General features: G+C 36.1%; 1 protein-coding gene across 6 annotated transcripts in view; it reads right to left on the bottom strand.

Annotated features, from left to right (window-relative positions):
* The window catches only part of LTBP1 (latent transforming growth factor beta binding protein 1), a 188,229-nt gene that overhangs the window by 113,578 nt on the left and 61,409 nt on the right, over positions 1-13,242 (bottom strand). For 5 of the 6 annotated variants that reach the window (XM_034060293.1, XM_034060292.1, XM_034060295.1 and 2 more), the window contains exon 5: positions 9,427-9,594. In XM_034060293.1, coding sequence (XP_033916184.1) covers positions 9,427-9,594 — 168 coding nt within the window. Of the gene's footprint in view, positions 1-9,426; positions 9,681-13,242 lie in introns of those variants that run through there. The other variant, XM_034060296.1, reaches the window with a different exon arrangement.

Below are 13,242 nucleotides of genomic sequence, written 5' to 3'. Positions count from 1 at the left end.
TTTCCCAGCAGGCATTCTTGGACCTATATAACTTCCAATTAGACTGAAAAAAGGTATGTTAGCACCTAAATATATATATATATATCATCTAACATAATAGGCTGAATTTAATATAATAATGAATAAGAGAGACACGGTTGGACACATGGCATGTGCAGAAAGGTAATATTACAGCTTATGTCATGAAGCCGAACTTCTCCAGTGGTCTCCAAAGCAGGGTTTGCTCAGGCCAGGTGGTGTGCAAGGTAACCTACTGGGATGCTGGAAAGAAACATGTTTTGTAACATAAATACATAATTTTTGAGGCTATTTTATCTGATCCGTTTTTAATTTCCATTTTATGTATGTGTTATAAACCACACATATACATATGATATATACAGTAGCACACATAACTGATAAATAAATATACAAATATTGGAAGTGTGTGCTCTGTACAATCTACGGACAGAGGCAGTCCCTCTCAGGGAGAAGATTAAGAGCTCACGTTCCTAAATTATGACATGAAAAGTTGTTGAAAGTTCCCCTAAACTTGAAGTATCTGAATAATATCAAATAGAAAACTTTTACTTCTATAGCTCATCTTAGAATCTTTAAATTAAACATAAAACTCAACCAACATGACAAATTAACAAAGTATTCAGCTGAATAAAATACTGATAAGAAACACTCTCTGTGACTGGGTTTCTTAAGACCCAATCTCAACCTCATTAAATTCATCCTGCGCAAGCAGCAAATACCCAGATTTCCTTCTGTTCTCGATTGGAATCCCTCTAGACTTTGTAAGAGGTTTGTAAAAAAAATCCAAACACCCCCCAACCAAAACAAAAAAAAAACTCCAAAGCAAACAAAACACACACACACACAAAAAACACCTACAAAAATGAAAACACACAACCCCTCTCCCCCCCCAAAGTTTACAATTCCCACAGATTTACTTGCTTCACATTTGTGAAGTAAATCCCCTGTTGAAAGTTCACAGTTCCCTTTTAAGAATTCAGGGGTTTTTTATGGATAGATTAAAAATCTACAGAATTTAAATGTGTGTGTAAGGCAGATACCGTTCATGTTCTAAAAGAAAGATCCAGAAATCTGTGTCTCTACACTACAAAAAAGGCCTCTCTATTACAGTGATACTCAAATCTATGAACTAATTATAGATGGAATGGATAGGTGAAAAGTTATACAGGCTACACTGTGCAGATACAGGGCAATTATCTGGAGCAGAATAAACAAAACCAAAATAGACAGTAGAGGGGCTGAATGAGGGAAGACTTCAATCAGTAGAACAGCAATAGCTGCTGGCTTCCTTCTGGTTGTGTGGTGTTCGAAAGGACACATTAAATACAAACCCATTTGCTAAACAAAACTATCCATGATAAGTGCCATATTTTAAACAGCAAAGAAATTTGTCAGACTCTTCTGTGTTTGCATAATTCAAAGGCAACTTTCTTCTTATTTAAGCCAAAGCTGGCATATACTTGATCTTCAGTGAGGTATGTACAGACATTTGGTTTAGCAATAATAAAATGATAGCAGTACAAGGTAGTGTGTTTATTTGAAGACGTAACAATGTAATCATTCAAATAAATGCTCTCTTAGTTCTTTTTTTACAGTACTTCAAGTCAGATGTACATAAACTAATCCCTATAAATTAAAACCATATACACTAAAATAAAGCATTATGCATTTTAACTTTATGTTCTGTTTTTGCTTTAACTTTGGGGGAACATACTCCATGTGGTTTTGAATGGCTGCAGGTGTGGATTTTGTACCATTTCCATTTGTGGTTTTTCCTATGACTGCACATCCAAAAACTGTGTTCGCTATAATATACGGTCAGATGAATGCTCTGAGAGCAGATGGACTTTTGCTTCACAGTGATGGTTTGAAGTCCTTAAGGTGAACAAGAGAGTGGAAGTGAGTTGCTAACTGGCTTGTCTAAGCTTAGCCTCGTTAAAATCATCTGACTGAACAATCCATTTTCTTCAAATTAGCATCTGGCTTCTGTTAGACTCATACTGGAAAATGCCAAATTTGAATAATTATTTTAAGGTTATGAAGAAAGAGCTCACAGATGCTTAAGCTGTATGGTAGAAACCAGAACTATTTGTTGATGACAAGTACTGATAAACACATGGGGGACAGAAAGCATTCCTTCTGAACAGATGTGGATATCAACAACAAAATCCTTAAGATATAATTTTTCTTTATGAGTATAGGTGGCCAGCGATTCAAAATACATTAAGACCCTGCGAGCTGCTCAAACAGCAGTGATAAATTTTCATTACAGAGTAGAATTTTAGACCACTAGTGATTCAGATTATGAAGGCCTACACTACAATACCTGGATTGTAAATAAATTAACCCATTTTCCTCTCTGCTCAAATTTACTTTATAGAACAAAGGGAGACTGGAGAAAATCTATTTCTCTTGAATTGATGCTCATGATAAGTAGTTCCTCCCTAATTGTTTTACATTGGCTCTTCAGGCTGGGAAATACCTTTTTTTCCTACTGTCTTCTATAAGACAGAGGATGCAAACAATTCTTAAAGCAGTTCCACTGTTATTTTGTCCTTCTTTTTACTTCATCCATTCAGTCCAGTGTTTGAGAAAAAATACTTGGCCTTCATTTTGCTACAGCTGTTACAGTGCTGATGTGTGAATAAATATTTTAAGCATGATCATCAGTTAATATAGACTAAATTTCAAATTACCAGCTAAAGCAGTGAATAAACTCTCATGTCCTGATGCTTTTATTTTTTCTTTTTTTTTTTTTACCTGGGAGAGACACTCTGACAGACTGACCAACTTCCTTGACAACCACTGCAGAAAATTTGAAAAGTCAATCTTTTACCCAAGTTGTCTGAGAATCCTGAAATTTTCAAATTCCTGCCAGTGTCTATTAAAAGAAAAAATACTTCACAGCAGGAAAAAAAAAGAAAGAAAAAAGCATAAAACAATAAAGCCTGACAATTCATAAATTATATTTACTGCAGCAGGAGTAGAACCAAAACTTTTACCAAATAAGGCTACAAGGTAGCCACCAAACAGACAGCAAAGGACTAAACTGATACAGTTCTTTCATCATAACTACTTCACAAAAGGATGATACTATGGCAAGTTCAAGTGCAAAACCCAAGAATAGCTCAAAGTAACACTTCTCTCACCCACAGAGAACACGCTACTGAAAACAGACTATGAATTGTCATATGCTGGTATAGAGCTAAGTGGTTATTCCTAAAATAAGCTCATCAGTTCGGATACCTGATAGAACATAATCAAATTGACAAAGAAAGCATTTAAAATATATTAATTCTCCTCACTTATGTTACAAAAGGAATTAAAAAAATCTCTGCATAACATTTGTTAACAATTATTTTAAATCTTTCATTGGAGAAGCTACATGTACATCTGCTAAGTCCCAGCTGAAGCCATAAGAATAATATTTTGCTGGGGCACATATTACACAGATCAGGCATGATGGCTCATCTACCCAGACTAACATCACCAAGTACTAAAAACAACTTTATAATAGAGAATGAAGTATCTTTTCTAACATGTTGCCATTCTAACAACTCTTACTAAACCCAGCACAACAAAGAGTAAAATATGAGCGGTAGAAAAATGAAGTGTACACCTCACATGCTGCCAGAAGATTCTGTAAAGCTCATAAATCTACACAAACACTTCTGCAAGCTGTTGCTCATTTATATGTCTTCAAATGTCATCAAATTTGCCCTCCAATATTATTTACAACCAATGCCTTTCATATCATGCAATAATGAAAAATCTTCCTCAAATGTCATAGTCACTCATTACACAGTAACTGGCAGCAAGAAAAGGCTATTCATTGCTCTTAGATTTCCTGTCATTCACTAACTACAGATAAAAATGTGCTAGCTTGCTTACAGATCATTGCCATTTTTAAAAAAAATAAATATTATAAATACAATAGAAATAAAATGCAATAAATAACAAAAAGCAATGCTAACTTCAATAGTATTGATAGAAACTCATGATCATGTATGTCTGAACAAAATTCTAATATTCTAGTAATGTTTTGTAAAGTAATTGCTTTACATTTTCATAGCTCTAAATAATTATGCTCCTAGACTCTTATATAGGAAATTCTGCAAGAATAATAATTAGGGTTAGGGCCTTTTTCACTAGCCTTTTCACTAACCTCCCTTTGAATAACCTATTGTTTTAAAATACATTGGTCAAACTTTCTTTGATTACTTTCAACAGAAGACCAAATAAAATTTGAGCAGAATGTTTATGCTGCTTCTTGGAAGTTGCTGTGTATACGTAATTGGAAACTTCTGGACAGCCTCGATTATCCAAAAAACACTTGTACAGAGTCAACACAGTAAAACAGGACAATTTTTTGACACAAAATTCCAATGGGGAAAGTGCCAACATCCATTAGGCAATATAATAGGGTGGGCTGGAACTGTATGATCCTTAAGGTCCCTTCCAACCCAAACCATTCTATGATTCTACAGTAATTTGAGCACTATTGCAACAGGGTACGGAATATGTAGAAAGACTCATGCTGAAAGTTTTAAAAATTATTATTAAATCAATAATGTCCTTCAAAATATGAAGGACCAGATATATTTTTACTTTGGACACCGTGTCACCAAAAGATGTCTGGCAGATCTTTATTATCGTGTTAATATAGAACCAGAGACAAATGGACATTTTATGGATGAGAAAGAAAAGCAGGATGGATAAACAAGCCTCACAAGGAAGACTGGCTTACACAGACTGCAGGCCACAACACACACATAAAACATCAATCTCAACCTCACAACAATTGCCTCAAAGTCCTGTGAAGCTGTAGGAGAAACACTTTAAGGTTCACTCAGATTTAATGAAACAAGAAATACAGGGTTCCTAAAAATCTGCCCTTCTGCCAAAGAAAAACACACAACAAAATATTCCCTTATCTCCGTTAACAGACTAAGTAAACTGAGGTTGTGCACAGCAAAGCCACGAGGAGAGACAACTGTAAAAGTTATATGCAAAGGGATCAGAAGAAAAGAGGAAGAGAGTTTTAAAAGAGGCACTGATGAACACTGAAGACCAGTATAAGGGGGATTAACAGAGCATCAGTTTTATCACCATTTGTGACACAATTATGTCCTATGATCTTGGGGAAAAAAAAACCCTCCTTGGTCTCCACCTGCAATATGGGACTGGCACTGATCAATATCTTTTTCTGTGACACAGGCAGTGGGATTGAGCACAACCTCCGCAAGTCTGTTAACAACACCAAGCTGTATGGTGCAGTCAACAAGCTGGAGGTAAGGGATGCCATCCAGAAGGGCCTTGACAGGCTTGAGAGGTGGGCCAATGCCAACCTTATGAAGTTCTAGAAGGCCAAGTGCAAAGTTGTGCATGCAGGTCAGGGCAGCCCCAAGCATAAATACAGGCTGGATGGAGAATGAACTGAGAGCAGCCCCAAGTACAAAGACTTGGGGTATTGGTTGACAAGAAGCTCAACATAAGCCAGCAGTGTGAGCTCACACTGGAACAGGTTGCCCAAAGAAGTTGTGGATGCCACACCCCTGGAAGTGTTCAAGGCCAAGTTGGATGGGGCTTTGAGCAACTGGTCTAGTGGAAGGTGTCCCTGCCCATGGCAGGGGGGTTGGAACTAGATAATCTTAAGATCCAACCCTAACCATTTTATGGTTCTATTTCCCTCTTTGACACAGATGCTGCCAAGTGCTCAGATACAAAATGCCTACAAAAAGATATATATGTACCTTTTAATTTCTCATTTATAACAGTTTGAATAAACTGTTTTAAATGAGATACAGGGCTGCAATGAATAATGAATATATGATCAGGTATTAAATGACTGCTTCCTTTACTAAGTTCTGTGCAATGAATGTGGCAGGGATCCTGAGGAAAAAAAAGAATGTAAATATATAATTACATACATATGCACAATGGGGAAAAAATTAAAGAACACAAAGAACATTAATTTGGGCATTTCCTAATTCCTCACTGCTTCATTTTACAGTTACAAATTAGTCGCTGCCCTCCCATTCTTTACAGAGTGAAAATTAATTTCAAAAACAGGTATTTTGGAATGTAGGATAATTCTGTGGAAAAACAGGACACACCAATAAGTAATTTCAACAGTGAATGAGACAGAAACCTCATGTTATTCTATACACATCCTTTCCTGTGCACATATATCGACTCTGTTTTACAATCCTCTAGATGTATCAGGACTGACATACCATGCAAACTGCACATGCATCAATCCAATAGAATAATGAGAATCATCTATTCAGCAGAAGTTTCCACTCATATTACATGCTTTCAATTTCCAAACCAGAGGTATTAGAGGTTGGTCAGTTTAACTGTGCAACATACCCCATTCACAAAATGAAACTGCAAGAAAATCCAGTTTCAGTGGAGTAGATTGGCAATCAAGGATACCCTCCCTTTTAAACACCAAGCTTTCATCACTTTCAACTGAAATGCTAGAGATCTTCATGAGAACAGCCAAAATCTCCACTGCCTGAAAAGCTGCATTTCCCCAGTTTGTTTCTTTGTGGGGGTTTGATTTTAATGGCTTATCCATATCTTATGAAATTTTTAAGAAACAGGATTTGTTCCTTGCCTGGGCTCATTGGTACCAAGTTTCAGCTGAAATGAGAAATTAAATGAATTTTAAGAATTTGAAATAACCCAGATGAAAGCTTGAGCAGCTTTAGTGAAGGCACTGCAGCCTAATTACTCTGAAAATAAAGTGTTTACAAAGTTCATCAGAAAGTTTAAAACAAACACAAATTTACTCTGGTTCATTATCAGAAATAATGGATCATTAAGGACAAAGCAAAGTGATGGTTAACTGCAATCTGTTTTCAGAAAATATAAATTCAGTCTTGTGGACTAGAATGCTTCTGCTAGAGAAATGCATTTAGATATAACCACCTAAGGCAGTTTCTTAATTTCCCCATTCATAGTAGGTATCCATTATTACTAATAGAAGTTAAGTTTTCCAAACAGGACATGTGAGTTTATCTTTTCTAGGTTTAGAAAGAAGAGATACTTTAAAAAAGAAACATACTGAAAAAGTGCTGTTCATTGCCTCAAGTATGCATTTTCTGACATGACATTCTGTCTCATGATCGTACTTTTAAAATGTCAAATTATCAGAATAATAATTTCTATGCATTTTGTATGAACAGTAAGTAAACAAGTTTAAAATATGGACTTAAAAGCAAAAAGCACAAGTAAAACATAATACAGATGTTAAAAAATATATCAAAACTAAATTATATCAGAAGGCCCAAGTTACTTCTGCTTTATATATCAGGTGACATCTCTATCAGGACAAACCTAAGCTAATGAGAGATGCTGATCAGAGAGCAGAAATACAAATTATTTCAGTAGTACATATTTTCAACCCTGATTCAAAAGCTCCTGAAAATGTGCAATCAGTGAAAGAATTCAAGGCACAGGTGTAGAATCTTTCCTCTCTGGCGACTAAGAAGTTTACTCAGCATTTTTATTTGTAACTGCAGACCCCTGAAGTCACAGGGCTCTACGACCTCTTTCTCATTCCCCTTCTGAAAAAACGATGACACTTATCGCTGCGGTGAATGTGTTTAGTCTTTTAAAGGTAATAAGGAAGACAGGTAGCCACAGGCAAGTTAAAAACCCCTATACACGTGTAGGGACTTGTTTTTATACATTTCTAAACATAATGCTCCCTTATCTTTCCATCAAACACTATTATAGGCTGCTTTTGTTGCATATTTCTAGCTGCCTATTGTACACAGTGCATCATGATCTTCATGGCCTGAGGCCAGGAAGGAAGGTGTGGAACAGGTCTTCACAGGTCAATTTCCACTCCAAGTTTTCAAGTATTTGAGAGAAGGTCATGTTACAGCACAGATTTACATAGCAGAGAAATTACATGACTGCCCCTTCTAAGCATTTCATAATTTCAATTAAAAAACAAGGTCAAATGAAGTGGGGGAGAATAACTCCTTTCACAATAGTCAGAAAATTAAACAAAAACCATACTTAGTGTGGTTCTTGCCAAAACATTAGTAAAAATCTGTATTGACAGTAAACACAAGTTCAAAGTATTTGATTTACCATTCCTTCACAAAATCCTTTTCTTTTCTTTTTTTTTGTGCCTCAGAACAGCCAATAAACAAACCCAAAATATGCTGTATTGCTCCTTTAAATCACTGGGTTTATCAGCTTTAGTCCAAAACACACTTATTTTTACAAACATGCATATCATTAAGGAACATATTATTAATTCCAAGAGCTTTCACTCACAGTCTGATAGTCTAGTAGGAGTGTTAAGGGAGGGAACTGCCCTTTGTATCGTCTGTCCAGATGAAAAGAAGAATAAATTGGAATAGCTTTTCCCCCCTCAGAGGCTGAAATATAGCACACTTTGAAAAAGGGCAGTATTGGACAGCCTCAGCACTGCCTGACATGTTGTTTATACTAGACGGAGACTAAAATTACAGTGTTCATATCTGGCATTCTTTAAGTACAAATTGGCAAAATAACCAACTTTTTTTTCCCCCAAAAAACCATACTATGATATTTGTAGGATAACAACAAAATACTATACTAAGAGCAGCTAAGGATATCATAAAGTGAAACAAGTAGTTTAACAGTGTTTAGATAAGTATCCACCTATCCATATTTTTCTTAGCTTACAAGACTAATACACACAAATTCCTACTAACATCATAGAGCTTAAATATGCTAATCATTATCCTAGATAGCTCTCAGAATTTGTTTCAACACAGTCAAGCAGTTGTGGCGTTTAAACTGACATACTGCTGATACTCTTACTGAGCAAGCAGAAAGAATAAACAGAGAAGAGACTGGATTCAATAACTGCAATTAGACTTCACATTATTTCAGTTTCTAAAAAATGACAAATATGTAACCTGATTTACTCTCAGCAGCAAGAAAAAGTTTTAGGCTGATGTATTCCTAAAAAGGGTTGTAGTTTTAAGGAACTCCTGAACAACCTATTGAAGACAGATTCACTGTGCATTTGATATCCATTCAACAAGCAAAAAGGAGGAAACAGAACTTTTTGTGGAATCTGACATTTTCTCTGTTTACCAACACAAACTCTGAGGGATGAATTTTACCAAAAGCTTCAGCTTAGCATCTCACAGCCCCTGCAGCTGAAAATTCAGATGAAAAATATAGGAGTTTTTCTCTATGACACAAAAGGAACTTTTGGGAGCATTTTTGAAGGATACCAGAAAGCTTGTCTAACATACAATGGTTCCTACTCAGCACAGCCCTCCAAACAAAGAGTAACAGATGCACAACTGGTATTAATATCAAAACATCTCCTCCCTCTGTTAGTCAAGAGAGGACAGCTAAGGACAAACACAGTTTCAGGGTACTTACCTACTCGGAAGTTAGTGGCTGTCAGAGTGTCAGCAGCATGGCCGTTTTCACTGATGAGGGTGGTGGTATTTCCCTTCTCACAGTTGTTCTGACAGTTGCCTTTGGTACAAGTCACTTTACAGATACTGGGTGTAAAGACCACCTTGATACGACCAGTGTGATTTCCCACTGTCAGTGGAGGCAAAGAAAAAAAGAAAAATAAACAGATCACTTTGGTATCCATTGATTTCCTTCAGAAAGTTTTGGGAAAGAAAAAAAAAACGGCGGGGGGGGGGAGGGTGGAGGAAGAAGAGAAGGCGACAGGTCTACAGGAGGAGGGCAGTCTGCAGTGCTCTCTCTCATAGATCTCCAGTGGTGTCTCTGAAACAGGAGTAGGAAGCTTAGCAAACAGAACTCCGGGATCCACTCCAAAACCACATTTAAAGTCAAGTCACTGGAGTGGGATTAGTAATCACAATGCTGCACTTTATTCACAGGCAGACAAAGAGCAATACCAAGGGCATGACAGCTTAAATAGCCAACCCTGACAGGCAGATGTAATGTAAAGAGGCTGGCTGTGCACCTAGGGGTGAATAAACTCTTGTGTCCTCCTGCATACTTTTCCTGTTTCTGCACTTATTAAGTCACTATTTGTAGCTCGACCCCTGGAAATGTTTTAGGCATGCGGCATGTCTGAAAACATCTGTCTCAAATCTCCTGGCACCCCAGCCCGAAGTGGTCAAACCTTGTGACGCAGCTGCCTGGACCCATTTTTTCACAGATTTTTGGCACTACTTTTCCATAAGGATTTACGTATTATAGACTGAGCTTTGCTGTCAGCCTTTGTATAAGTAATAAATAGTTCAGAGAAAAAAGCAAGTATCAGTGCTTGAAGATACTGTTTCTGAGCTCAAAGATAAAAAATTATTAGATAGTTCTTTATATACATATGTATATAAGTAATTTTTTAAATTTGAATGTAAGGAAGACTGAGCAAAGACTAATTTTAAATTAAGGTAATTAAAAAAGAACTTGTTAAATGAAATTCTGTAATGCTGAAGACAAAAAAAACACATTAGAACTACTCATTAGGAAAATTAGGGAAATACAACATATTCCATTTGCAATTCTTTTAAAAACCCAAACATACAGTTTGTCCTCTGCACACTTACCTATTAATAAATTCAGAAACCCCTTGTAAATATATCACAGTATCTTCATGGAAACTATTAATAAACAATTTCATATCAAACCTAACAATTCCATGAAATGATGCCCATAAAGAGAAGAATCTCCAATCTCCTTCCTAAAGTCACAGAAATAAAAAAGTTCCTGGACAGTCGTCTAACCCAGTTTATGAAATACCCTCTGGACAATTTTTTTTCTTTTTTAAGTCTCAAGAGAATAATAAAAAGAAAAATCTTCCCACTTCAAAAGAATATAAATTCTTCATATTTGTCTTTTCATAAACAAAAGAATTGTGCCAACTGTTTTGTCTAGAATAAAGGCACTGCTCTATTTGAACAGCAGCTGTAATACAGATGCTTCCACCTTATTTCTCCCTAAACAATAACTGGAAAAAGCACAGCCCAGACAGACACAGGAATAACATATCTCAATTAAAGGCTAGTATTGTGATTTCAGTCAACATAGAAGACACCCTGAATTCTTGGATGCTAAATGAAAATTATTAAGGCACCTTTCCTATTCAACAAATGTATGTAGCTTATGAACTGCTGAGTCTAGAATTTAAAAGCCTTCCTTTTGTTAAGCACAGCTTCACAAGCAATACTGCCATCTTTGTATTTTATTTGCAGTTTTATATACATATTTTCCTAGAAAAGCCCAATCCATTTTATATTTATATTTTCAGATGTTTTAACATTTTTCCTTTAGGATGTGATCTAATTAAAAAAACATGGTTAGTTGAGTCACAAAAGTCAGCCCTGCCTACACTGTAAAAACCAGTATTGGGGGACCCACACAAGGTTTCCAGCTTAGCTTAAAAATAACTAAATCATAATTTAATTCTCCTTCTTAGTATTCTGTACTATGCTGCTGAGCTGTAGCAAAATTTGCTTATCACATAGTTCAGATTTTACCAGAAGAAAAATCTGTAACGTAATTTAATTTTTTGGTAGAAGGGGTGCCTTAGTATGAGGCAATTGTAAGTTCGCCTCTTATCCCTTTTGGGTGGGAAGATATTAGCACGTAAGTCTGGGAGTAACAGCACAGGAACAGCAGTTGAACAGTACCCTCAAAAACATAGGCCAGTACCTACAGAGGTAAAGAGTATCCATGAAAGAATATTTTAATGCAACTGTTTAGGGGAGTAAGAAGTCTGAAAAACAACACTATATAAGCCCTAACCCCTACAAATACATTATTATTCAGCAACTTTTCTGCTATAAAAAATTTCAATTCTCACAGATACTCCTGGTTTATTAGTTGCAAAAGAGCCAGAAATAAGACAGATTCATATTCTTTTGACATGGGAAGATTTTCTTAGATTTATGAAAACCATAATGAAATTATTATCTTCATCTCTTGCCTAGCAGGCCACATCTTTTAACTTTCTCAATACTTCTGGAGACATTTAGGAGGGATACAAAGCTAATGATGGCCTCTGAGCTGAAAATTAACCAGGAGTTGAATCAAGGCAGAAAAATTGTCTTCATTCTTCTCTGTAATTGTACCTAAGGAAACAGCACTATCCTCACGCATCCTAAGGTTTAGCAACCTTAATAGTGAGCATAATACATGTAGATTTAAATTGAAAACAGACCGAAAACCCTTCTCCTGAAAGGAAGCTTTTGGCAGAAACACTGCAAGGTTAGACTCTTGGACTTCCTTGAATCCTCTCTCTCTCCCTTCTTTCCCTCCTCCACTCTCCTCCAAAGAGGGAATGATTTAAATCTAAATGAGAAAATACATCCTTCAATATCTTTTAGCTGCATTTTTAAAGTAGCATACAGATTATTTCCTCTTTAAACTCCAGAAGCCTTACTGATGATGCCACTGTTACATAGACATGACAAGATCTGCAACTTAGATTACCTGAAATTCATTTCTGGAGAAAAATTATGGTGCTACAGCACTGCAACATACCTGGAATCATATTTTATAGAGATACATACAGACATGTATCATAAACTCTTCAAAACCAATTTTAAACATGTGGAAATGAAACACCTCACTCTGCTCTTAAGTATAACACCAGACTGAAGAAATACAAATGTGAGACCAGATAAATAAATTAGCCTAATGAAAACCAACAAAAGCAGAAGATACAAACACCAAATAAACAGCAAAGATACTGAAAAAATAAAAAAATAGCAGAACTAGGGATAAACTCAGATAGCTGCTTTAATAAAGATAGAATAATCAGAATTACCAATACTGGTTAAAGCTTCATCCCTGAGTTAGGAAACAAATTCATAATGAGGAGGCTCAGGCTCAGCCAACTGCATAATCATCCTGGCTCATAGTACAGGCTTACTTATACCTAAGAATTCTTTGATACATTTGTCAAAGGAGATCAGTGGAAGAACGTACCCGTAGTTTCCAGAATCTGTGAAAGTCTCTTGAGCCAGACTCAAAAAAAGAAAGATGCATGGGTAAAATGATGAGATTTTAGTTGAAAATTGGCACCGCATGTATGTGATTTTCTTTCCATCTCTAAGTCACTATGATATAATACTATGAACACAGCAAGCTCCTGCTGTGATTTAGCAACTACTGCAGGAGAAATGGAAAATATAAGCAAAAGGTTTTCTTCACAGAATCCCTCTGCCCCCACTGTCCATCATGACAAACTAATATTTTTTTCTGCATAAA

This window comes from Melopsittacus undulatus, chromosome 3 (assembly GCF_012275295.1).
Source record: "Melopsittacus undulatus isolate bMelUnd1 chromosome 3, bMelUnd1.mat.Z, whole genome shotgun sequence".
NCBI classification, from domain to species: Eukaryota; Metazoa; Chordata; class Aves; order Psittaciformes; family Psittaculidae; genus Melopsittacus; species Melopsittacus undulatus.
Note: the sequence above shows the minus strand (reverse complement) of the source record. Positions and strands in the feature narration are given on the sequence as shown.